The sequence below is a fragment of the Chelonia mydas genome, chromosome 7 (genome assembly GCF_015237465.2).
Source record: "Chelonia mydas isolate rCheMyd1 chromosome 7, rCheMyd1.pri.v2, whole genome shotgun sequence".
Classification (NCBI taxonomy): domain Eukaryota; kingdom Metazoa; phylum Chordata; order Testudines; family Cheloniidae; genus Chelonia; species Chelonia mydas.
Genome location: NC_057853.1, coordinates 65,714,790 through 65,742,138, shown reverse-complemented (window position 1 = coordinate 65,742,138; position 27,349 = coordinate 65,714,790). Strand labels below are relative to the sequence as shown.

The 27,349-nt window shown below is 39.9% G+C and overlaps 1 protein-coding gene across 35 annotated transcripts in view; it reads right to left on the bottom strand.

The window, feature by feature from the left end:
• The window catches only part of ZMIZ1 (zinc finger MIZ-type containing 1), a 480,632-nt gene that overhangs the window by 34,071 nt on the left and 419,212 nt on the right, over positions 1-27,349 (bottom strand). For 21 of the 35 annotated variants that reach the window (XM_043551273.1, XM_043551283.1, XM_043551292.1 and 18 more), the window contains 4 exons: positions 7,185-7,299; positions 5,234-5,451; positions 3,249-3,447; positions 1,923-2,213 (listed from right to left, as the gene is read on the bottom strand). In XM_043551273.1, the coding sequence (XP_043407208.1) occupies positions 1,923-2,213; positions 3,249-3,447; positions 5,234-5,451; positions 7,185-7,299 (823 nt within the window). Of the gene's footprint in view, positions 1-1,922; positions 2,214-3,248; positions 3,448-5,233; positions 5,452-7,184; positions 7,300-17,894; positions 18,279-27,349 lie in introns of those variants that run through there. The other 14 variants (XM_043551284.1, XM_043551293.1, XM_043551272.1 and 11 more) reach the window with 2 other exon arrangements.

Sequence of the window (27,349 nt, the reverse complement as noted above, 5' to 3'; positions counted from 1 at the left end):
TCAGTTAGACCCTGAGCATGTGATTAAAAATCAGCCAGCCAAGCACCCGAGAGAGAGAATGCTTCATACCACGTCAGAACCTTGGCCCTTTCTGGCCAATTTTCCATCCCCAGCTGTGGCCATCCTGGATGAAATAACCTTCCCCAAAACTAGAATACATTGTGGCGGAAAAATCCTTATAGGTGGCTGGCTGAAACGCTGAAGCAAGTGACTTGCCCAAGTCACAAAAGAAGTCTGTGCAGAGTAGATGACTGAACCCAGGCCTCTTAAATCCTAGGCTAGTGCCCTAACTCCTGGACCTAAGTTCCTCCCCATTTTCCCTGCAGTGGTCCAACAGGAAGTCAATGGGCATGGTTATTGCTCAGCACCTTTAGGGCGAGGTCAAGAATATTACTGTTCTGATGGCAAATCTATTTATGAATATTGATTACTTACAACAAAAACAAAATAATTCTGGAGCAAGCTAATTTATAACAAATATCCCCTTTATGAAATTTTCATAAATCAATAAATAAATAGCATCTACTAAACTTACACAGCACCCTTACAACAAGCATATGATTTTACAGCACTGTAAAATGCATGTTACTTGAGAACATTCTCGTATTCACTTGTGATGAAAAACATGCTATTGAAACAGCGAGGAGGGATTCCCAATCTTCCACAAAGGTGTGAAATATGAAATATAATGATACAAGTAATCATCTGAACTATGCATTTTTTGTTCAATTGGAAAGGAGTGATAGCATTTACAGAGTAGAAAAGCCTTGTTAGATAAGCAACTCCTGCAGCAGATAAGTCATTTTTGATGCATAAGGTAACAACAACAACAGAATTCATTTACAGACCAGGAAACGTTGCATTTAGAAAAACTGCAAGAAACTCAATAAATATTTGTTAAATGTTGGATATCAGTGTATATTTTCTGTAAACTTACATTGCCACTATTATATTTTGGCCAATAAAATGCTAGTGTAAACTCTACTGACTAATAGCATAGCATCAGTTTAGTATATGTTGTGATTCTATCTACAGTCACAGACTAAGGGCTAGATTTATAAAGATATATAGGCCCCTAAAGATGAAGATGGGTGACTAGTGGGATTTTCAAAAGCATCTCAGTGCCTAACTCCCATTGATTTCAATAGAACTTGCCTGAAGTCATACAGCAAGCCAATGGCTGTGTGATTTTGATTACTACGTCTTGGGAAATGCTCACATACTATGCTAATCTTATAAAAACCTGGAGAAACAAATAGATATAGACAGACAAACAGGAAAAGAACTCAGATAATCTTCACCCCAGACCAAAAGAAAATTACCTAAATGACAACGTGGGAATTTTCAGAGATGCTGAGCTCAACAGGAGTTTTGAGTATTAGCACCTATGAAAATCAAGCCATAGGAGGTTTGGAAAGCAATGGGATTTTTAAAAGTTTCACATGCTTTTTGTGTTTATGCAAGGTGCTGCCCCATATTTCTTTCAAACAATAAAAAACCCAGAGTAAATAAAGCATATGGTCTGCCCATGACAAATTTATTTTAAGCATTCAGATTGAAATTCATCTCTGCGCAGAGAGTCTATATAAGACCTATGAACTTAAACTCTATTATGAAGGCTTCAAAGTGATATTTTGAGGGCTCAAGAACTTCACAGGGCAGTTTGGGCTTGGTGGCGGCCATCTTGGCTGACACACCAGGGACTGAACTCTGGGGACCTCCAGAGCTAAAAAGCACAAGCAGCTACAGCTTGAGCTAAAGTTCCCTAGGCAGGGCTACTATTTGTGGGCTAAGCACAGAGATGACCTGCTACACATGCTCACCAGGGTATTATACAGGTTTTCTGCACAGGGTGAATTTCATCTGTAGCATAATTGGTATCGTTTGTAAGACAAAAGGAATAAAGAAGCGAGAATACTCACCTCTCCTGGGTACGGTCTCTTCATGCCCTGTATAGGCAAAGACTGGGGGCGTGGACCTGGGTAAGCTTGCTGCGGCATCCTCTGCCCATGGCTGCTGAAGGGGCTTATCCCAGGGGGCCTCGGCTGGCTCATACCCATAGGTGGCCCGCTCATGCTGGAAGGCGTCATTCCGGCTCCCATGCTCGCTGGGTTCATGCTGCCTGGCATAGAAGCAGGGCCGCGAGGGCCAGGTTGATTCATGAACTGGCTGTTGTAAGCCTGAGTTGGACCCATCTGGAAAGAGGAACAAACCTTCAACGGAAGAAAAAAAGAAAAGAAAAGAAAAAAAAAGAATAAAATGCGACATGCATTTAAAATGGGAGTGGGGAGCTTAACATGTTTGTTAGCAGGGGTTGGGGGTGGGATTATGTCGCATTTTCTTTTTATGTTCTGTAACCTTCTGTGAGGGGTTTTGGGTTTTTTTTGGCATAATAATAATTCAACTGCAATTCTAAAAGCAACAGGAGAGAAAAATAATAGTTTAGTAAGAGAAAAACGGCTTTAATATGAGCAAATAAAAATCCACTGACGTGACCAGTCATCTTCCCCAAGGTAATGGGCCAGGATCCTCAGCTGGTGTAATTCAGCACCCCTTTATTGACTTCAAAGAAGCTTTGCTTATTTACGCCAGCTGAGGTTCTCCATGTGCCCCACCCTTAACCCCGATGCTTAGAAACACTACACGGAATGGAAGCGGTGAGAAAAGCACCTGCCACAGATCAAACACTCATTCCTTTTTCATTAATAGTTAGTACAGGAAATAATTGTGTGTTGAGCTTAGGGTCACCAAAAATGGATGCTTCAAATTGCTATTCTCACAGATAATACCTTAAAAGGTGGTTTTTTTTTTACTGTATTTAGAAAAACTAAACTGAGTTGATCAACATAATTAATTAGAGAAACAGCATAGGCCCTAAAATAAAGCTTTAGAACACTTACCTGTGTGCTAAAGTTTGGGGGAGGGGAAGTACTAATGCATCCCATTAGAAGTGGGTATAAAACTTTGCATACCATTTTTTTTTTAACTAAGGGATGACCTTTTTGCAATACAAATGCACGACTAGTGCAGGTAACAGGGATTCATAAAGATAATGTATTGGCCACTCTATGTCATTATCATATACATACATATCCCTGCTACAAGAGATCGCTTGGTCTCCATCTCTTGTGCAAACAGACACACAATACAGCTGATACCCGAATATCTTACATACTAAATAGGGGCACTCACTTCTCTCTAAAGGCAGAAGTCAGAAGGATACAAGTTTGCAAGATCTACTTTCTTACCGGTCCATACTGGTTCATGTCCTTGTTCTGGGTTTCCTGAAGGGCTGCTACAGTGGCTGTAGCTGTAGCTGTTGCTGTGGCAGCTGCAGCTGCAACTGCAGCTGCGGCGGCAGCTGCAGCCGGCTGAGTGAAATCTGCAGGCGGCCTCGTGTGTGGAGGGATCCCCATTCCCGCAGGAGTATTTGGGCCACCAGGGTAACTATCAGGTGAAGAAAGAAAGGAATATTAAAATGGGCCGAGTGTTTTGAGCCTAGATTTGGGGCCTCAGTCTGATGTCATTTGGAACAGTTCCAAAACCATGTATAAGTTTCTCTTGAAAACAAGCACTCTGACAGAAAGAGAAAAGCAGGCATGTCAATGAGGATACAAGAGCAGCTCTGGCATAGAGGGAAGATAACGTCAGCACTTTTCAATGGAGTTAGAAACTACAGTTTTCAGGAGTTTCTAACTAATTTTTAATACTCTGTTCTACCATGCTGCTGGACTCAGAGGCTGTAAACGAACGTGTGCACTGATTATCCACAATTTAGGGGCAGCATGGACAGTAGCATCCATTGTGAGCTTCCTCCACAATGAGCCATCTATGTGCCTCAACAGTGGAATGCATCAGCTTTTCCAGGAGTAGAAAAGGAAATCTGTCCCCACTGAGATCTCAGGAAAGAGGCCGACAGGGGCTATTTGTTATCGACAGTGACTGACAGCTGTCATTTGGTGGCTCTTCAGAGTTCTGCATGAAGCAAGTTGGCTGTGCCTGCATACTTCAGGTACTAATCACAAAACTACCACTAAGTAAATAAATAAATAAATAATCTAGAGTACTTCACACCTGTAGATCTCAAAGGTCTTTAAAAAGGTGGGTCAATATTATGCCCATTTTACAGGTGAACTGTACTGAAGTACAGAAAGTTTAAGTGAGTGGTACAAATTCATGTAGCGAGACAGTGGCAGAGATGAAAACAGAGGCTAGGTCTCCCATTTTCCAGGATAGTGCTGTTTCAGTCCACCATGTTGGTACCCTTTTCGGCAGTAACAACAAAGGAACCCAGAGATTGACTAGGCCCGGAGACAGAACTACACTATCACCACAGAAGTGCATTCAGGAAAAGCATTAGGAGCATGGGAAGCTTGCATGCTTACTGCCTGTGTTTACCTTTTAACGGCCCACGCCTGTGTTTTGTAGATAATCTGGGCTATTAATTTGGCACATTTCACAAGAACTGCACTTACCCCACAAAAATAAACACATAACTTAAAATTTAAGACCAAAGCCCTGTCCCTCATTCATACAAAGTGCTTTATAAATTCCTGCAGTAAGGGGTCTGCCTATTAGCTTTGTAGTGCTGTACCCTTACTAATATTTGAGGTAATTTCCTCATATAGACTGATGGAAGTTGTATCACCGACACTTCTCACATACTAGCCCTACTGAATGTTAATCATTCCTAGGACCTTGGTTTGTGTCTTGTATTTGTGGTAATTAAAACTTTATTTCTGGTGTTTGTCAGGGGTAATTGATTGACCTAATTTCCAGATACAGTGACGAATGTCCTGCTCTTTGAGTAGCCAATTTTTAGAGCAATGGACCCAGTATGCAATTTAGCTAGGCCTGATGAAATAACCACCAAGACTTGGGGTATTTCTAAGCAGTTGCTGGGAGATGTGATTACCAGAGCAAGTAAACATACATGTGCTAGCCCCGCTCAAGCTAATAGCAGCGTGGCTGCAGTGGCCTGAGTATGTACCCAGGAAGTTGGGTGGCTTGCCAGAGCAGCTGCAGCCATGCTGCTATTTTTAGTACACTAGCTTGAGCAGAACTAGCCCATGTATGTCTACCCAAGCTGGGAATCACACCATCCGGCTGGTGTGTAGACTTACCCTTTAAATAACCAAAGGGAACCTATGACACATCCAGTAGATTGCTATGCAAAGCTAGAACATCTTGAACTATTCCCATCCAATTGCCATCCCATACAGACTCGTCTTACCTCCCGCCAAAGCCTCCACTTCCGGGATAGTTGGGTCTCCCGTACATGCCCTGCTGCATATAGGGTTGAGCGGAGCCTGCCTTGGCTGAAAACTGCTGCTGCTGCCCAGCAAACTGAGGGGAATTAATGCCAGGGTTGCTTGTAGTCATCCCAGAAGCCATGGGGTTTCCTGCTGGGTTCATAGGGTTATTGGCATTTGCCATTGGGTTTCCCAGCACCTGTGAGGAGAAATATTCAAAATAAGGAAAAAGCCCTTAAAGCTATGGCTGTAAACAATGTTAGTTTGCTACAGACATTAAAGTACAATCAACTAAATTATATACTTGCACTCAAATGAGTCTTGGGTTCATTATGCTGTATGCACCTAGGTATGTTAATTTCTTATGAGCTCTCCCTTGCCATTTTCTGATCCCTACCATAAGATTAGTCTCTCACTGAAGCTTCTGAAAAGTTATAATAAGGAACAGCAGACATCACATTTTTTTTATCATGTGGTGAATCCATCTGATTAAGTGAAGAAGCAAGAAACAACTGTGTTATTTGACAATTTGTTAGTCTGCAAGATGACAATTGGACAATTTGATTTAAAAAAAATTTTTCCCCCAACATAATGTCTTTGATGTAGGACCTCAAAATGACGTAAAAATACTCATTAAGCCTCACAACATTACTATAAAGACGTATCTCCATTTTACCGAAGACAAAACCAAAGCTGTCTGCACTATGAGCTGTGGTGTGATTCTCTTGCCCATGTAATGTGTACTTGTGTTAAGTCTCTTCGAGCTATCATGAGTGCTGCTGTGGCTACAGTACTATTAATACTCGTGCTAGGTCGATGAGACTAACACAAGTATGCTCACACGAGATGGGGAATCACACCTGTAGCCCATAGGGTAGACATAGCCTAAGGCATAAAGCGGTTCAGTGACTTGACTAATGTTCTTGGATCCAGCTCCTTTTCAAGTAAAGGGAAGTCTTTCCACTGGCTTGAACATCAGTTGGATGGAGACTTGAGTCCTTCACATAGAGAACTGGTTGGGAATTTGCCATCTGAATGATTTTCCAACAGAAAATGGAGTTTTCACAAAACTGAAATTTTCTGTGGCAAAATTTCAATTTCTCTGAAAAATATCAATTTTCCACTGAAAAAAATTGAAATGACAGCTCCCCAGCTATCTGCATGGAAAGTTCATGTCAATTTTGCCTTCAAGAGAAAGCAAAATGGACAAGAACATTCCAGTCAGGCAGCCAGACAAATGTAGCTGGGCTGGGGGAGAGGTGGAGAGCCAGGTGCTTGGCCTCTGGCATTTTGTTTGGAAGGTTCTGGTCAATTTCACTTTCTGCCTGCAGGGAAAAAGTGAAATTGACAAGAACTGTCCAGGCTGGCTGCCTCCAAGCTAAAAAATTCCATTTCAGTTCTCCTGAAACTGAATTTTGTGGAAGTCCCTTCCTGTAAAAAGTTTTGCATTTTGGACTTTTCATCACAATATGAGATGACATTTTGTCCAAAAATACAAAATTTTTCATGGGAACAGATTTCCATTTTCTGGACAGTTATACCCTGGCACTAACCACTTAGCTCTTGCCTCTGTCCCAATGCTTCAGAACATTGCACCAGGCTAAATGAGAAAAGTTTTCCATTAAGGACTCAAGAAAAATGCTGTGATAAACATGTTAGGTCTGATAATCACCCCTCTCCTGTATAGAAAGCAAGTGATGCTTGCAACTGCCACCAATATAATCTGACACTTCCACCCATGTGTTACCAACTCAAAATAAGTGAAACCCTAATATGTAGCCATTGTGCTGCCAGAAGAAGAAAATAAGCAGGGAAAAATACAGTTTTATGACAGTCCTTTCCCTTCTTTTCTCTATTTTTTTTTTTCATTTTACTGACAAACATTTAACCAAAATGCATAACTCAGGGTAGGGAGCATAAAATGAAGCTTACCTGGCTTTGGGAGGTATTAGTCACACCCCATACTGTAGTGACCACTGATAAAGAACCTGGTGGTTGGTTGGTGTTTTGCTGCCAAGGAACAGAGTCATAGGGGAAAGACCCATCACTGTAAAATACAAACACACCAGAGAGTCATGGTTTGGAACAGTTTAAATGAATGATGGTTGGGGAAGCGGGGACTGATCTCTTAACTGACAAAGGCAGATGAAGTAACCTTAACTCTTCTCCAACTCATCACCTTTATAAGTATCTTAGTATGTTTAAGAAGTGGGCAGTTTCTGTTTGGTTACAAGCAGAGCGATCACCACAGCATCAAAGCAGAAGGGAAATTAAGTTAATTCATGACACATAAACCCATGTGGTGATGGATGAAATGAAGAGTTCACCCCTAAAACTCTGCCACCTGCAGAAGTAAAAATAAACTCTCGGCCACAGCTTTCAACAAGAACATTAAGCTATCTGGATGTTTGGAGGCATTCATTTTGCAAAAGTCATCCATCTCAAGCTCTTCAACAATCATTGCTTCAGCTGTCTCATTCCAATTCAATTAGGTTTTGAGACTAGACTGCAGCCCCATTGTCTGCAGTTGGAACCAGCATGACCAGAAGAGCCTTTAAAGGAATAGCAGCCCAACAATAATTTTCAAAAAGTGAATTAAAATCCAGATGGCGTCCTACCGCACGATGGATGAGCTGTATGCCAAAAAGTATTAGCTAATCAGTATTCTAGAAAATCAGCTGCTGAAACTAAAAATGCATCCTTTCAGATAACTAAGTGGGGAAGAGCATTGGGTTTTTCCATAAACTAAACAGATACAAGCAAGAAGCCTGTCACATACAAGTCTTGGTGCATACAATACAGAGAAGGAATATGTATATGTATATATGCAATATAATTACCGAATACATCAAACTCAGTTAAATAACCAGAGGTATAAATACAGTATTTTTTCCCCACATATCTTATTTAACATTATTTGGTTTATGTGTTGTTATTTATCACTTTTTAAAGTTGATTTTACATTTATGATTTTTTCCAGGTATATACAAACTATTTAAGGAACACATATATAGTCCTTTTATTTTGAAGAGATACTGGCAAGCGGTTTAGGCCATGAATTCATTTTTAAACTAAATTACAAATCTGACCCTGCAAATGCTTATCTAGCTATCTAAGGAACTCATACAACTCCCATTATCATAGAATCTGAGTTCCTCAAAATCTTTATCCTGCAAGGCAGGGAAGTTTTCCAGCTTTTTCTAGCTGAGACACAGTGGGGCATCTGTTCTGAACAGGGAATTGAACACGGGTATCCAGCTATCACTCTAACCACTGGACAATCTTTCTGTTCCCCTGGGCCACAGGACTACTCAAGTGTAAAAGTGAGCTAATATGTATGTACTTGAAGGATCAAAAGATATAAATATTTTCCTTTTCAAAACTTGGGGTCTGGGATGCCCTTGTGTTAAGTAGTGTGCATGCATGCTCCTTGCTCCCAAAGAGACTACAATCTATTAACAATAAAATTAATAATATAAATTAAAATTAAGTAATTAACATACATTTTAAAAAGGGGGAAAAAAATCTTTAAAACTGTGATTATCCAATGTTTTTAAAAAACTTTCTCCTGGCCAGTCTGGAAGTCCACCACCAAATCTACATTTTCTGTCTCATACAGTACATCACAATGTTGCCTCACTGCACAATGTTTCAGCATGATGCAATATTTCAAATACATGCAGCAGCAACATCCCTCCATCAACACTGCAAAAAGCATATACGGCCAGGGATGGGAGATCTTCAGGGTCTGGAATTAGGGGCTGATTTGGACTTCTGTTGTAATGCCTTCCACTTTTTTCCCCTCTTCCCATGTGGTATTTGCCACTTTTACTTCTTTCCTTACTCCTTTTGGTGGATGTCTGCACTGGCCTTCTGTAGTCATCCTAATATTTGAAGAGAAATCCTCCCCACAACATTGTTCTTGTTGAACAGCACAAGGGTAATTAAGTCTTTTCATTGCACCCTGGAGGGCAGTGAGTCAGCTGGAGTCCACTAAAAGAGTACTGACTAATTTAAAACAATGTTAATGAACCACCACATGCTAGGGGTCAGCACTGAGGCGGACCAAGCAGCAGAGGAAGCCATCAAATGAAAAAGAAGAGAAGGAGGGATATTACTTCTCAGGCTATGATGTAGTGATGCTGCAACCATTCAACACAGTGCAAAGAAGAAAGATATAAAAAAAGACTTCCTAGCTGCTAACGCATATTGAAGCCAAATGTTAGTCAACGCTGATGTCAAAGAGGTAAGTGAGGCTTTAGGTCTAAATAACTTTTTTAAAATAGTGGGATTCAAAGAACAAACAGACAAACTAACACCATGAGTTGGTTTCAGATTTCCATATCAGACCCGGGATTTCTCTTCTCGACTCCTCTTCCCGGTTGACCCAGGGTCGCAGGTTCCCATGATTCTTCACCACGCTTTCCAGTCCATGGCACAGGTTCATAGGTCTTGGAGTTCCAGTCCTTTTCTCTCGACAGTCTTTCCATCGAACCTTTGGTCTTCCATGTCCTTTCTTGCAGCCCTCTTCCTCCTATGTTTTCTTTGCTGGTCATTCTTCTCCCAATCTTATCACACCCAGCCCACCTCAGATGTGCACTCTCGGCCTATCGCGTAGAGTCCCAAGTCCATCTATCCCCTAATTTCTGCCTGGCACATGCTCTACCCTCCTCTTGCCTGCCATTCTCCTCAGTATATTATTTTCTACTACCTGTATCTTCTTTTCTTCCAACTCCATAAGGCCCACTGTTTCCAAACCATAGAGCAGGCAGGGACAAACACATGCAGCATATATCTTTTCTTTCAGTTTGTTACTAATTGCCAGTCCTGCAGTACTCCTACCACCTTTTTCACTGCCTCCCACGCACACTGGGTGCTTATTTTCAGTTCTCCAGATCTCCGTCTGATGGCACGAAGTGTACTTCCCAAGTACACTAATTCTTTCTTATGATTCAGCTTCTCTCCTGAAACTTCCATCAATAGCCCTTCTTCCACTTCTTCAGTTTTCTTTGTGTTTACCTTCAGAGTATGATCTTCAAACACAGATGCCCACTTTGATACCAATTTATCAATTCCTCTTTGCCATCTGCAAAAAGGGCTAGATTGTCAACATGCATTAGTTTTTTCTGTCTCTCCACAGGCTCGGTTCTCCTACTAGTTGTCTCCATAACTAGGATGAAGTGAAGTGGACTCAGCACACTGCCATGTCTCAATCCCACCATCACCTCAAAATGCTTCAAAATTCCAAGTGCTATTCACCACATTTCCTGACCCTCAATACAACTCCTTATTATCTCCACTTCTTGAAGTCCCCCTGCCATCCATCTCAATGCTCCAAATACCAACTCCTGCAGAACCAAGGCATAGGCTTTCTCAAGATCAATAAATGCAACACAGCAATTACACCCTCCATTTGTCATTCTTTCAAACTTCTGTCTCATTGCAAATATCCTTCCCTTCCAAAAAACATGTTGCTCCTCTCCTACATTTTCCTCCACCTTACCCCTCAAACTTGCCTCCAAAACTCTCTCAAGGAATTTGAGGGTTGACTTAACAAAGTGATGCCCCAATAGGCATTGGTATCATTTACATCACCCTTACTCTTCTAAAGAGCCACAATCAATCCTGTTCTCCAGTCTGGTGTCCTTACTTGATCACAGTAAACACACAGTAATCTGTGAAAGCTCTTTACTGCAGTACTTCCAACTACCTTGCTCATATCAACAATTATGTCATCCTCACATCTGCTTTACCATTCTTCATCTTATTCAGTGCTGCTCTGCTTCATGTACAGAGATTGATGTCTTTTGAAACATCCCCATAATTGCTGACAGTGTTTGTGCTCGCAAATCTTTCTTCTCATTTAACAACCTTTGAAAATATGTTTTCCATACCTCTACTAACTCTTTAGACTAAGTCACTGATTTCTTCATCTGTTGTGCTTCATTGTTTCTTTTTTGCCAACCCAAAACCCAACTTCCTGCCATCATCTTCCTCCAGCTTTCTGTACAAATTCCTCTTCAACCTCCAATCTTGCCTTAGCAACTTCCTTTTTTTCCTGTTTGAATTTTTGATTGTTTCATTATCAAAACCTGCTTCCTCAAACTTTTTGAATAATACTTTTATTCTTTTTAACTTCTCTGGTACATCACATTCTATCACCACCTTGTTCTCCGAAAGCACACCATCTTTCTACTCATTCTGCCACGTATTATCTCCATGAAAAATTCCTCTGTTCTTCCCCCACTTACTCACTGCCGTTGGCAATGCATGAAAGCCTTCACTGATTTTTTAGTAAAACTTTTCCTTTCTCCCCTCCCTTACATAGCCACCAATGCAATTTCTTCCTCAATTTCATCTTCTTTCCTCAGGTTGCAGTCGGATTCCAGCTATTAATAATGTATGTTGTTCTGCTACATATTTACTTTATATTTTTAACCATTTTCATATGTTCTCTTCTTATCAAAGTACAGTCTACACAGGCTTTACTTTTTCCACTGTAGTATGTTACCAGGCAGGATTCTCCTTTTTCAATCCATGTAGTCACCACTGAAAACCCATTAAACAAGCACTAGTCAATTCACTTCTCTTCTTCTGCATTTCTTTTACCAAAGCCAAATTTACCCGCTTCTCCTTCTACTGGGCTCCCTTCACCAAAATTACAGTTAAATCTTCACCGACCACTAACAAATTTTTACTCTCAACCACACCAGTCATCATGTCTGACATGGATTGTTTGTAAATTCGCTATGAGAAGTCACTGCATGAAAAATGAGGTTTACGTGGTGAATAGAAACTAGTGACTTGCAAAAAGAAAAGGAGTACTTGTGGCACCTTAGAGACTAACCAATTTTTTTGAGCATGAGCTTTCGTGAGCTACAGCTCACTTCATCGGATGCATACTGTGAATACTTTGTATTATATGAATTATGTTGTATTATATGAATAATTGCATACTTGCAATGATTCACACATGATTTGTGGCATTTATTTGGAAATACTGTGCGTATGTGTAAATTAAGATTTATTTTTAAAAAAGGTTTACATAACTGACACTAATTTGTTAGTTCGCTTGTTAATGCAAATGTGTGTGTGTATCGGACACTCCGTTTACACACCTCCACTTACTGAGAGAAAAGCGATTCACATTGCTTTTTGTGCATGGGGAGGTTTGTTTAGACAATTACTTTATGTTCATAAACTATTTACCTTAATAAAAACAGTCAGTTTAAACATAGCAAATACATTAGCTACAGTATGTAAATGGACAGCTTTGTTCATGAGGTAATAAACATATGATTTACATCATCAAGGATTTGCAAAAGGTAATCTAACAAAGAATAATAATGAAGATGTATGAAAGATTTTTTGTTAGGTATTTGTTTTAGCATAAAGGACAACTAGTGATATACAGATGTCATACAAATCTCACAGCAAAGTTAAAGTGAAGGAAGGGGAAAGGACAGAGTAACTAACCTTTAAAATGTTTCCAGTCCATGCATATGCTGTGATGAACATACTTCTCATTACCTTTTTCCCGTTTTATAGTTCTGGGGTTCCCCACAAAGCCCTAAAGGCTGATGGATACACAACCCACGTGTACTTTACAGCACTAGGCATTAGCTTTCCTGAAAAAATTTCACCACTTTCGCTTCAAAGTTAGGCTAAGGTTATGAATAAACCCAGCTATTTCATGCAATTAGGCTCCCAGCGATTTCTTTCCATTGTTTTCCCCCACGTCTGCTCTCTAGTTTTGGTGGAATCTCTGTCATTTGAGGTGTAGGTGCTCTCCTTGGCTTAACTACAGTATCTGCAAAACTGCTAATACATAAAAACAGTCCTTTAAGTATACTGCCTGCACTAGTGATCCTTGGAATGACAGTGATGTGGATAGATAACAGCCATCACAACACTCACTGTCATTTCTCCCATTTCCTTGTCTGTTAGTCACCTATGGACACCTACAGAAACACTTGGTTGCAGGCAGTGAAATTCCAGAGTTCAAAACTAGACCAACTCTCTTGGCTCCTTTTCACAATCATTTAAATGAAAGCAGTGTGCTCTAGTAGACAGTATGCTGGACTGGGACTCAACAGATTTGGGTTCTATTCCTGGATTTGCTGTTTGACAGTGGGCAAGTCACTTTGCCTCTCTATGCTTTTGTTCTGCCTTTTGGCTGTCTTATAGTTAGATTATAGCTCCTTGGAGCAGGATCTGCCTCTTATTATGTGTATGTATAGTCCGTAGCACAATAATGATCTCAACCTTGGTTATGACCCCGGCATGCTATTACTGTAATACAAATTAAATAATAATTATTAATAATAAATATCCTCCCCCCAAAAACCCATACAACAACAAAAATCCATTACACCTACAATGGATAAATACAAGAAGTCAAGAGTGAGAAAACTAAATAAACCCTCAAGCCTCTCTTGTACCAATCAAAGGATTTCTTATTATATGCCTATAAATTTAATAGCTTTTTGACTTTCTACTTTATTTTATTTAATGTTTACACGAGATTCTCTGTAACTGCTATATAAGTTAACTAATGACACATTGCCGGCAGTGAGCCCTCTTAGTCAAGTCACCATTGTAAACTTAGTGTCAACTTATTTCAACAGTTTCTTATTGTAGAAGATATGTTATATTACTAAACACACACACACACACACACACACACACACACTGAATTCCAACATTCTTTAGATTTTTCAGTGTGCTCACCGCATACTGTGGATGTTAGTGTCATTAGGCTTCTCTGCTTCGTTCCTTTTGCCAACATGAATAGAATCGTCTTTAATAAAAATGAAATTACAAAACTGGACAGAACTCCATTAATACCTTAGTTTTGATAACAGTAGAAGGCTTCAGAAAGGAACTCAGGTTGTACCTCACCACAGCTCTGAAACTGGAAGTTCCTGGTAACCTTTTTAATATATACTACAGGGAGGCAAAAATTTTCTTCAGAAATTATTTTTGGATGAAGAATGGCTTTTGTAGTGGTCAACACAGAAATTCCCATGTAAAATAGCTGATTGTGAGACAATTTTGGGAACCCCAAACTTGAAAATCAAAGTGCTTCTGCTTTTGGCAATCAAAAGCAAAACATTCTCAGGTTTCAGTTTTTCAACAACCCTCTCCCCCCAAAAACATCTGAAGAAACTTTTGACATTTTCCATTTTGTTGAAATTATTCACAGGAACAAAAACAAACTCCCAAGTAGCTGGAACACACACGTGTGGTATGTATACAGTGCACGGTTCATTCAGCAGAATGTAGAGTACATACCTGCAGAGCCCCCCTGCAGGTATAAACAGCACTGTAGCTGAAGAGGCATGGCTGAGGCAAGGAAAGACACACCTGAAGGGTGTGGGTATGTATGCAAGCACATATCATGCATGCTCTCTACTCGCCCAAACCATGTCTTCCTGTCTCCTCTGTAGCAGTGTGGTGTCCTCCTGCCTCCCTCCTTCTGGACCCTTTCCCCGCTACAAGGAAAGACTCCCCCACTAGGGAAAGGATCTGGTTGGGGGAAGGCAATGGAGAAAGGCTTAGGCAGCTCCTTGCCCTGGAGCCTTTCCATGCTGCAGGAAGAGGCTCTGCCACAGCCTTTCCCCCCCACAAGGAAAGTCTCCAACTGCGGGGAGCTGCTGAAGCTTTCCTCCATTGCCAGAGCCTTTCACTGACAGATGCAGCTACACACTACAGTGTGGACACAGCCTGCTTTTCCCTGCAGTGTGTAGCTACACATATGCTGTATGCCACTGCCAGTTGGGTGCAGTGTAGATGTAGGCCCTCCAAAACCCCCACAGATGGAGTGTCCCAATTTGGAGCTTTTTTGGTTTAGATTCAACTTTTTTTTTTTTTAAATAAAGCATTATTATTAACAACATTTTATCAAAAGTTACATGTAGTGAAGTTGTCACATGTCCTTTTAGGCTATCTTTTATGTGAATTTTAAAAAACACTGCATAGCATACATAAACACACAAATACATATTTACATATAAGCATATATAGTCTTAACTTTGAAGACCGATGCATTTGAAGCTTGCCACAATGAATGAGGAGAGTTGTCATCAGATGCCTTTCTGTACGGGGCTGGCCAGACTCTGAATATATTCAAGGTAGGGACCAGCATGTAAGCAGTGGCATGCGAATGGGCATGAGGACCACATACATTTGATTAATTCATTTTTTATGAACGATTTAGGGTTTAGCCTGGGTGGTCCAAGCCAACAGGGACATCTAAGGAGTCATTGTAAGGACAACAAATAATATCTCAATTTATGTAATATCCTTCAAAAAATGGTTTTACTTGTGTATATATATGATAGAGAGAGAAAGAAAAGAACCCAAGCATGATGGTGTTGTGGTGTAAAGACTTGTATTAGCATAAGTTTGGGGTGGCTACAATACTATTGACTATTGAAGTGATAGTGAATTCTGCAGCTCTTCCTAAAATAAGAGTCAATATTTACTTAATATTGTCATTTGTATTATGGTCGTTCTTAGTGGCCCTTGTCATGAATTTGGACCTCACTGTGCATACAAATATATAACAAAGAGATGGTCTCTGCCCCAAGCACCATAAAAACTTTATCTCATGCCACATCACTGACTATTCTGAATATGCCACATGTTATAGAAAAGCTATTTTAGAAATGTTTCAAAAGGTTCTTATTCAGAATATTTTTTGTATAATCTCCACCAGACTTTCTTAGTAGCATGAGTATAAATGCACAAACCACAGAGGGCAAGACAAAATATAATTTTTTAAACTTTTTTAAATTTTAAAAAATGACCCCAAGATGTTTTCTATACATAAAAACGTCTAGTCTGATATCTCTCAAACTTCTCAACAAGATGCATGTGTTGTGTCTCTCTTTGGAAGGCCCCGAATCTCCCATTTCCAATGGCATTAAAGCAGGCATTTCTAGCTCTGCCTGGTCGACAAAGATCTGCCTGAACCCCACTGTTCCAGGACTGAATGTTGCCTATATTGGGCCATGGACCAGTGTAAATTGGAAGGGAAGGGGGTTAGGAATTCCACTTTTGGGTGGAAAACAAGGAAGAGTTTTTCTGGCTGGTTGTTTGTGGGGGAAAAAGAGTAGCTGATCGAAACTGCTCTAGGCAGACCATTCATCCAGTTTTAAGCGGGACAGGTCTGTTTTTAAAATGGTTTGTCCCCTGGCCAGTTCTGAGACAAAACCAGATGTGGTTTTGTAAGGTATCACAGATGAGGGCTGCCAATTTCAAGAGTGTGCTGCTCTGCCCCCATTGTGACCTTGTATACATGATGTGTGCAAGGTCACACCGGTTGGGGCTTGGTGTGCTCTTCACAATCGTGTACTCCATGCATGCAAGGTCATTCCAGTGTGGATGGACCGACCCATGCTGTTCCAGGAAGTACTGGAATGTCTGGTATTCTGGGAATGCAAGAGTGGCCACCCTAAAACTGCTCTGAGGTTTGGAATGTCACTCCCAATACAGATTAGTCAGTAGGCAGAAGGCAGGTGACATGTGCATGATAAATGCAGTTCATAACATGGCTCTGTAATTTAGCACATGGCTAACACCACCACGTGCACACAGATGTTCATTAGCCACCATCGCTACTGAACTTCAGCTATTCTTGGGGTGGAATCTGGTGGATGTTTAACACTGCAAAATTAAACCTGGAGGTCGGGGGAGGATAGCATCTCTGGATGCGGTGTGACTTGAACATTTTTTCTTTGAGATGTGCAATGGCCCGAGCCTGTGAGGCCTACACAGCTTATGTATCGCATTGGGTGGGAAAACCGCCTTCCATTTCACATTTGGCTTTCTACAGGGCAGACAGGGATACACTTACTCATGCTGAGTTGCATCTTACACCACAAGCAGTCTCATTGTGGTTACTTGCATAGTAAGACACTACTCAATTTGAGTTAGGGCATTGGGATCTGACTCTCTATATCTGAATATGAATCAGGCCCGAGTATTTCCCTTATAAATAAATTCACGTTTCTCAGCCTGAGTACAAACTACATACAGAGTCCTGTTATATTAAATATTCCACATGTCTAGACACATGTGCATGCAAACATACACAGCTATATGCAACTTATTTCTGGTTGTGTAGAACAAATGACATCAAAGCTATGCAGTTAAGAAACAAACACACTCCCTGCATCAAAAAGAAGCTGGATGGGGTTATCACCATATGACATTGTGGGACTACAGCATTCATTCTGATTAAAGAAGAAAGATTAAAGCATCACATCCAATTCTGTCTATTGTTATACAAGTAGACCATGCAATGTGCTACCACAGTCACAGATTACAGTTACAAATTCCACCACTAATGGCCCTGTTATTAACATGCCACCTGTTACCTTTTCTAAGATGTTGAAAAATATCTTAAGAACATTTTCAGCTTGACAAACGCAGTTTAATTTTTATTGCCTTTCATAGTACAGCCAGACCCATGTCTCATTTATCTCACATGTGACAGAATGCAAAACCAATTCCTCAGTTTCCCCCCCAGTCAGTTGCAAGGCATTCATTTTGGTCTGGTTTATCAATATACCTGGGATTCCATATCCGATTGCTCCTTTGCAATAAAAAAAAAAAAAAAAAAAACAACACACCCACCCAGTATTCTACCATTGCCTGTTGCCTTGGTAATCCAAATGCCTGGGTACTTGCTGATTATCGGAGAACGAGACTCGCATTGTTCACACCGCAGCGCGTCTGCTATGTTAATGTGAGATAATGGCAGCCAGAAGACTCCTTTTGTTCCCAGCTTTGCTGTTTATTCATAATGCCTGGAGGTCAGCGACTGCTACAACAACCCAGGAAGGAACCGCTGAAAGCGTGAGCAGATTCCACTTCTGCTTTTGCCTCTGAGACAGCGGGTGGGGGGGATGCACAGAAATAAGACTACTGGAAGATCTGCAGAGAGTCTGACTCAGAGAGAAGGTGCAGCAGCAACCAGGAGGGTTTGATGGAATTGCATTTCTGAGATTACAGATGAAGCTAATTTACTCTCCCCCAAAAAGCAGAAAAACTGCTTTCTTTAAAAACAAAAACCAAAACCCTACTGGAACTGATGAATTATTTTCGATGGAAAAGTCACAATGAGATTAGCTTGGTTTTGAATTTGAATTTCAGACGTGAGTTCAGGTGCTGATCGATTTGCAGTTCAGATACTTGAACACGTCTGAATAGAAGGAAATTACTGAATGAGCAGCTTGTGCCTTTTGATCGGAACCACTGAATGATTTTTTTTTAATTTCAATTTCTAGGACAGAACAAATTGGTCCATGCCCAGTGGAAGAGACTGAGCTTTTAGAATGAAGCAAAGTAATTAAGTAAAATGTGTGGATGGATTTTCCTTTGTTTTACCCTGAGATGCAGTCTGTGGACTAATTCCTTAATAGTCTTGCAAGACAAACACAGCATTGTGCTTCCACAGTGATCAGGGATGTGTGTATGTTGCGTTAATACAGAGGTTCAGATTAGCCAGGGTGACTGTACTGGGGTGGTTCAAAGGGGGTGAGGGGGAAGGGGGTTGTGGGGGAAAGCCTTCCCTATGCAAATACAACTTCACTGTTCTGGTGTGACTAAACTTCATGGCATGTAAAGGACATGTCTGAGAAGTGTTCACAGAAGTATTTAATACTTTGCCTGTCAAAATTATTTGGAAAATGCTACTGCTTTGAAACAATGACAGTGGCAAACAAACTATCACATCATATCTCCTTTGACATGGTAAATGGTAAATAAGAGCATGAACAGGATTACTGCACCTTCCCTGAATTCTTTACTTAGCATGGTGGGATATGAGCAAATTGAAGCAGCTCCCTTGGCTAATGTGTTTTTCCTCACTCTTTTAACAGCCTCTTTATTTGAAGAAATAACCAATGCCCATTAAAGGCATTGTCAGTATCTAATTAATTTCACAGATACATCTGTACAGGTTATTGATGTGCTCTGTCTATTGAACAGAGTCTTTGTTGTTATCACTAATGAAACACAGGCAGTGATTTTAGCTAGAGTTCCTACCCACTTTAATTTAGGGGAACCATTAGAAACACTTTCCATCACTTCAATTACTAGTGACTACTTCCTTTTCTTCCCACTGTGAAATTTACTGAAACTTGAGACCCAAGTTTATGAGAATGTTCAAAAATTAAAAAAAAAAAAAAAAAGAAGAAGAGTCATAGATCAGGAATTTACTCCTTTTATAATTTCCACCTTAACTGAGTTAACTTATTAGCCAGGGTCATTGAGGAGATTCATATTTTCATCAAAGGGAATTAATTACAGGTATTTTTTAAAGAGAAGGTGTCAGGATAAAAATCATTAAAATTCTCATAGGTGTTACTACTAACATTAGAGCAGGGGGTCTCAAACTGAGGGTTGGGACCACTCAGGGGGTCATGAGGTTATTACATGGGGGAGGGGGTGTCACGAGCTGTCAGCCCCCACCCCAGACCCCACTTTGCCCCCAGCATTTATAATGGTGTTAAATATATTAAAAAGAGTTGTTAATTTATAAGGGGGGGGGTCGCACTCAGAGGATTACTATGTGAAAGGGGTGACCAGTACAAAAATTTGAGAACCACTTCATTAGAGTATTAACAAAGAATTCTAAGAAACAAATGTACTTTCTACTATTTATGTTTTTTTTTTATTTTATTTTTATTTATTTATTTTTTTTTAACTTTTTGCACTTCACTTAGATTTGAAAATGAAGCTAGATTGGAAAATTCACTTTCCATTCAGAGTCCTGTCACTTCCGGGTTTTCAAGCAAGAATGTGATGCTAATCAAGTGTCTGGGTTTCCATCACTTCAGACAGATCTTTAAATAACTATCAAAGCAACAACCATTTCTATCAGTAACACCTCATTTAGAGAGCAGCATGTTGAGCAAAGGGAAGACTGCACAGAACATTTTGGGAAATCATTTCCTAACAATCACATCACAACCTTTTCTGTACAAAGTTTTCAGGCACGAGTGGCCACCTTTACCACAGTTTTAAGCAAACAAACTCTAGGCACCGCAATGCTTTCCCAAAGTCTTACTACTCAATCAAGGATTTATCATACAGAACCCAACAGATTTTGGACTCTGAACTTTTCTTTAATCTATTTCCTTCTGATGGTGCATTCCACCACCTCCCCACATGATAACACCCCCCCCACCCCCGGCTCTTGCAGAATCAGGAGTAGCATAGGTTGCCTTACTGGACATATTCCTTTAAATTAAGCATTCACCATCTGTTAGTCCTGTTCACATTTTTCTCACAAAAAGATGGAAATGCTTTGAAAGTCTGCAGATGTTTTCTCTTAGCAATGCCGCATTTGTGTAGATTTTCCCCATGTTTCAAGCCCAAGCTAGGTGTGGAAAGTACCCAAACTCTCAGAACAGAGGTTTACATAATATAGAAAGGTTTGTTTTCACCAAAAAATGGCCTCTGTTCCACTGCTTCTACTTTTAAAATTACTGGACTTGGAAAGTGATTAAAGCAGCTATCTTCATTGTTAGTCAAAACTGCCAGAGATAGTGATGGAGGCAGGCTCTCCAGTTGCTTCAGAAATGACTCCATCAATACTCTGGAACTGGATGACATCTGACCTTAACGAACAATGCACAGGGCAGGACCCTAAGTGCACACAAAAAATTCAGCTGCAGAATTATTTCCAACAAGCCACAAACACCTCCCTACAAAATACTTCCATTACTGGCTACATTTAAAATGGAAAAAACCACCACCACGCTACCTACCTTAAAACAATTTTGAACAATATCGCAAGTGCTATTTTGGAGCTATGGCTTAGACAAAAAATAATAATGATAATTAAGAAATAAAGTGCCTAAAACCTAACTGAATTACTGGTTAATTTGAATGTCAGTTTAATTTTATCACAACCTCCAGAACCAAATCATTTGTATTAAAAAATAGCTGTATCCCTTTATTTCAATCAATTTTGATTGCTCTAAGCAAGCATTATTATAATTCAATCCCTGGCTATAAGAAAGCTGCCATTTAATTAATATGGAAGACCAAAATTCAAAATGAGATAGAAGATAAAAAGAACCAAAGGAAGATTCATGGTAACACATGAGACTACAGCAGCCAGCTGTGTGTTTTCAGACATTGTTATTGACAGTGTAATCATAGATATGCACTGTACAATCTGTAATATGCACCCTGGCACTTGTACAGAGTCAAACTCATCACAAGCAGCAGTAACATGTAGTCCCACACACTTCGAAGAAAGCTGTGCCCATTTAAAGCTGGGCTTAATAAGGTCCATGTAGAACAAGGTAAACCACTTAATTCAATAAATGCGGTAAGTATAGACTTGATCAAAATAAGAGGAAGATACTGATATAATAATAATTTGTATTTACACAGCACCATTCCCCCAGGATCTTTAAGTACTCTACAAATATTAATTAAAACTCAACTACCTTGTGTGATAAGTATGTGTTGTTATACATGTTAGCACAGATTGGGAAACTATAGTGTATGTCACTTGCCCACAGTCACACAGTACGAAATTTACCCTATGCTGAGATCCAACCCCAGGATTATGTGCTAAATCCCACTTAAACTCTCACAGGAGGGCTAATTTGGGACTTAAGTGATGGACAGGTCTCATGTTGGTGCTCTGCTCAGGGGTGGATTTTCATTAACCATTAATAGTGTTGGGAACAAAATTCATGTGTTTATTATCCAGTCTTGCACTAACTACCGCACCACACTGTGTTTACTGAAATATCAAATGAGTTATTTAAGAGCCAACAGATATCTCAGTCCTCCATAAAACACAGATGACAATTCCTGCCACAAGGAACTTACAATCTAACCACATTTCCATGTTAAACCAAAAGCATGTCTTTTTTCAAATTGAAGTCTTTATTTTATTGAACTGTTTGGCTTGCATGCAACGGACTTAGCACATAATCGCCTCTAATCTTTAAAAGACAACATTCTGTATTTATGAAAAACCCAAGCATAGAGGGATTTTCGGGTTCTGTGTGCTCAGAACCACACAACCAGAAGCCAATGCTAAAACCATCCAAATATATACCTTTTAACATAAGAAACTTTCAGCCTTGCTTTCTGCTTCCCTTTGCCCTATGTTTGACCTGAAATATTACTGCCAGAGCCCTCTTGGCCTAGTCATTTCAACTCTTCACCAACCCAGCTTAAGCTTTCAAAAAACAGTTGGACTATACACTAGGAATCGGACAAACCTGGAATCTTGCCCCTGAGTTCCTTTGACATTCATGTGCATGTATAAGTCACTGATAATTCAGATGAAAATTATCTTGAATGTTTTGATTCAACATCTTAACAGATAAAAACACAAGATGGGGTATTAGTTGGCATATGCTACAGACCACAAAATCACACTAGGGAACAGGATGATTGCTCCCTTATGCATCTATAAGGTACAGGGCAAAAAAAAAAAAAAAAAGCTGTATGATAATGGGGGATTTAAATTTGAGTGACATAGGCTGGAGGTCTCATGATGCCAGTATTAAAACATCCTTGGAATTCCTAAACATTATAGATGACAATCTCCTAACTCAAAAGCGTTGCAGCCAACATGAAAGAATTCTTTATTAGAGCTTGTCTAAAAGAGGAACAGATCACACAACTAAAAAATAATGGTAGCTTAGGTACAAGAGATCATGACTTGATCATATTTATAATGAGCAAGCAGAATAAATTCCAGACCAGTATATACTTGGTGCTTTAACAGGGCTAATTTCCCAAAGCTGAAAACAATTGAGCCAGATCAGCTGGAAGGAAGAATTTAATCAAAAAAATGTGAATGATCATTGGGAATCGTTTAAGAAAGCTTTATTATATCTCCAAAACCCCAAAATCCCAGAAGAAGGCTGTACTAATTAAAAAACCAACCTGGTTTAGAGGGGAAGCAAAGGCAAATTTAAGCAATAAAATATATTACAAATGGAAGAATGGGGAAGTTGATAGCACTGAATATAAATCAGAAGTTAGGAATTGTAGAAAATTGATAAGGGAAGCCAAGGGACAAAAGGAGAAATCTATGACCAGCATAGTTAAGGAATGAGAAGGAGTTTTTAAAACATATTAGGAACGAAAAGAACCGTGACAATGGTATTGGTCGATTAGTAGACGTAAGTGGTAGAATTATCAATAATAATGCAGAAAAGGCTAAGTGTTCAATAAATATTTTTGTCATGTATTTGGGGAAAAACATGATATAGTCTCATCATATAGTGATAACACTCTTTCTATTCCACTAGTATCTCTGGAGGTTGTTAAACAGAAGCTATTAAAGTTAGACTTTTTTAAATCAGTAGGTGAATCTGACTTGCATTCAAGAGTTTTAAAAGAAGAGCTCGCTGGACCATTAAGGTTAATTTTCAATAAGTCTTGGAGCACTGGGAAAGTTCCAGAAGACTGGAAGAAAACTAATGTTGTGGAAATTTTTTTAAAGGGTAAATGGAATGACCTATTTATAGGCCTGTCAATCTGACATCAAGCCCAGGCAAGATAATGGAGCGGCTGATATGGGACTCTATTAATAAAGAATTAAAGGAGGGGAACGTAATTAATTCAAATCAACATGGGTTTATGGAAAACAGATCCTGTCAGACTAACTTGATATTTTTTAATGAGATCACAAGTTTGGTTGATAAAGATGATAGTGTTGACGTAATATAGTTAGACTTCTGTAAAACATTTGGACTTGGTACCGTGCATTTTGATTAAAAAACTATGGCACACATTAAATGGATTAAAAACTGGACAACTGATAGGTCTCAAAATATAATTGTAAATGGGGAATAGTCATTGAACAGCTGTGTTTTCAGTGGGGTCCTGGATGGGACTGGTTCTTGGCTCTACACTGTAACATTTGTATCAATGACCTGGAAGAAAACATAAAATCACCACAGATAAAGTTTGTAGATGACACAAAATTTGGAGGAATGGTAAATAATGAAGAGGACAGGTCAAACCGATATGGATTGCATGGTAAACTGGGCTCAGACAAACATTATGTGCTTTAATATGGCTAAATGTAAATGTGTACAACTAGGAACAAAGAATGAAGGCCATACTTACATGATGGGGGACTCTATCCTGGGAAACAGTGACTCTGAAAAAGATTTGGGGATTGTGGCGGATAGCCAGCTACCAGTGTGATGCTGTGGCCAAAAGGGCTACTGTGATCCTGAGATGCATAAAAAGGGGAATCTCGAATAGGAGTAGAGAAGTTATTTTACCTCTGTGTTTGATACTTGTGCTACTGCTGCTGGAATACTGTGTCCAGTTCTGATACCCAAAATTCAAGAAGGATGTGGATAAATTGGAAAGGGTTCAGAGAAGAGCCGTGAGAATGATTAAAAGATTAGAAAACATACCTAATAGTGATAGAATCAGGGAGCTCAATCAATTTAGTTTAATGACAAGAAGGTTAAGGGACGACTTGGTTACAGTCTGTGAGTATCTACATGGGAAACAAATATTTAATAATGGGCTCTTCAATCTAGCAGAGAAAGGTATCACACAATCCAATGAATGGAAGGTAAAGCTAGACAAATTCAGACTGGAAATAAGATGTAAATTTTTAACACAGAGGGTAATCAAACAAAGGGACAATTTACCAAGGGTCGTGGTGTATTCTCCATCACTGATGATTTTTAAATCAAGATTGAATGTTTTTCTAAAAGAATTAGGAATTATTTGGGGAAGTTCTATGGGCTGTGTTATACAGGACTAGATGATTGCAATGGTTCCTTCTGGCCTTGGGATCTATGAATCTGTATATGTAAGGTGCTTCAGATAGGAATCCTTGGAACCAGACTCTCATGGATATAGCCCATTGTTGAAAGAACATAGGAACATAGGAACTGCCATATTAAATCTTGTCTGTCTGAGACCTGTATCAAATATTAGACAGTGGCCATCCCAAGATGCTAAAGAAGAAGGTTCAAGAAGGTCCATAATGAATAATTTGTGATAACCTACCTATAGAAAATGTTTCTTCTTGATCAGAAACAATTTAGTGGTTGGTTTATGCCTTGAAGCATGAAGATTAGCATTCCTTTTTAAATCCTAAATAATGTAACTGTGGGTGCTCTCATTATGCAAGTAAATATCTAATACTTTTATGAACCTTATGAAGCACTTGGATCCATTAATTTCTTGTGGCATTAAATCCCAAAGCTTGAAGAAGCATTATTCTGGTTTGGATGCAGACAAAATCTCATAAAAATGGCTTGTGAGATTTTGGCACTGAGTCAAGTATTTTCAACCTTAGCATCTATGTAACCTCAAATCCAAACCAGAACCTAATCTGGATCCAAAAACTGCCTCCTCAACCCAGTTTGACTTTGTATCCGTGAGGGAGGACTTCATGGTTGCCGTTGGGCCTCTTTTTCAAAAGGCCAAAAAAACCCCAACCCCCAAAAACCCCCAAACCAAAAAACAACCCAGTAAATCCCCACTCTATACTTAATTTCTGTTTTATGAGTTCACTGAAGAACAATCATGGAAATGTACAGTCTCAGCAAGGACTGCAAGGCAGTTGCAAATCAGCTATATCTGTCCTGCCATCTGACATATAATTTACAGTGGTCAGATTAGGGTCCAATTTAGAGCTGAAACGAATGCACATTCTGAAGTGATGATACAAATACCCAATGGGCCTCAAAGACTGCTGCGTGCCATTTTGTTAAATTGCACTAGTACAAGAAGATATGCCACAGAAGTGTTGTTTCAGAGGGACATCACAGCACTGGACTACTCTGATTTGGGATTTACCTCATAGTACCAGCCAAAGTAAAGCTTTTTTTTTTTCAAGGCTGTATTCCAGGCGAAAGAGAGAGAAATGTGGGGTTCAACTGAAATTGGATATGCCCACTTGTGAACATAACTGGAGGGTACGCGTTAGCCCAGGCAGTGACCTATTATGGGTACATGGAATACCCAAAGACTACAGTATTGATTTTATAAACATTAGATGTATCAGTGTGGGCTAGGGATTTTATTCTAGCCCCATGGAGGAGTTACAGGACTTTCCTAGGGGAACAAAAAATCACTGCCGGGAGGGGGAGGGGGGTAATACAAATTCCTAGGACAGTAACCTCAACCCCTGGGGGAAACTGCATATACTAGTGTAATCTGGTTTAAAAGACCTGACACACAAAGAAAGGAGAACTGTGTAAAGTCATCAGCCTGACATAGAGAGGGTGGTCACTCTCACCCAATATAAGAACTGACATGCTGAGACCAACAGGGACAGACCCTGTGGAAGGGGTCTGAAGGACTCTGAACCCTGCCAGGGTCTCCAGGTGGGAGAGGGATGTCTGCCTGGTAAGCTGTTTACGGGTTTTAAGATAAGTTTTCTCTGTAATGCTTATGTTAGGAACAAATAATAGTTGCTTTATAAAGCACTGGATAACCCTGGTCATTGCCTCTGAGAGAACAGGACGGGAGATGCTGAACTGAAGTCAGACTTGCTAAGGTGTTCACTGTGAATTGCAGAAGGAATTATAGACTAACTCCGTGGTCTACAGGGAGAGCGTTGCAGGACTTTGCCTGAGAAAGGTGACAGCTAGAGGCCTAAGACTTAAGTGGGATGCCCTCAGAGAGGCCACAAAGGGGTCAGAGGTGCAATTAACTCAGGAACTGTAACACAAGTCAGTCAGGTATTTCAAGACCTAACAATCTTAGAATCTAAATCTAGCCTTTGACAGGATATATTATTTACACTGATACATAATGGACTGGTTCACTAGACAACAGCCATAAAAGATTATTGTTGATTGCCTTTGCTATCTCTCTTAGCTACTCATATAGTCTCCATTACCGTACTATTTGAGATCGTCACAAGATTTAATGTATTTATCCTCACAACAGTCCTGGGAGGTAGGGCAGTGCTATTATCTTCATTTTACAGATGGGGAACTGAGTCACAGAAAAATTAAGTGACTTGCCCAAGGTCACACAACAAGTCTGTTGTGGAACAGGGAATTGAACTCAGGTGTCCCAAGTCCCATACCAGTGCCCTAAACACTGGACCATTCCGTCTT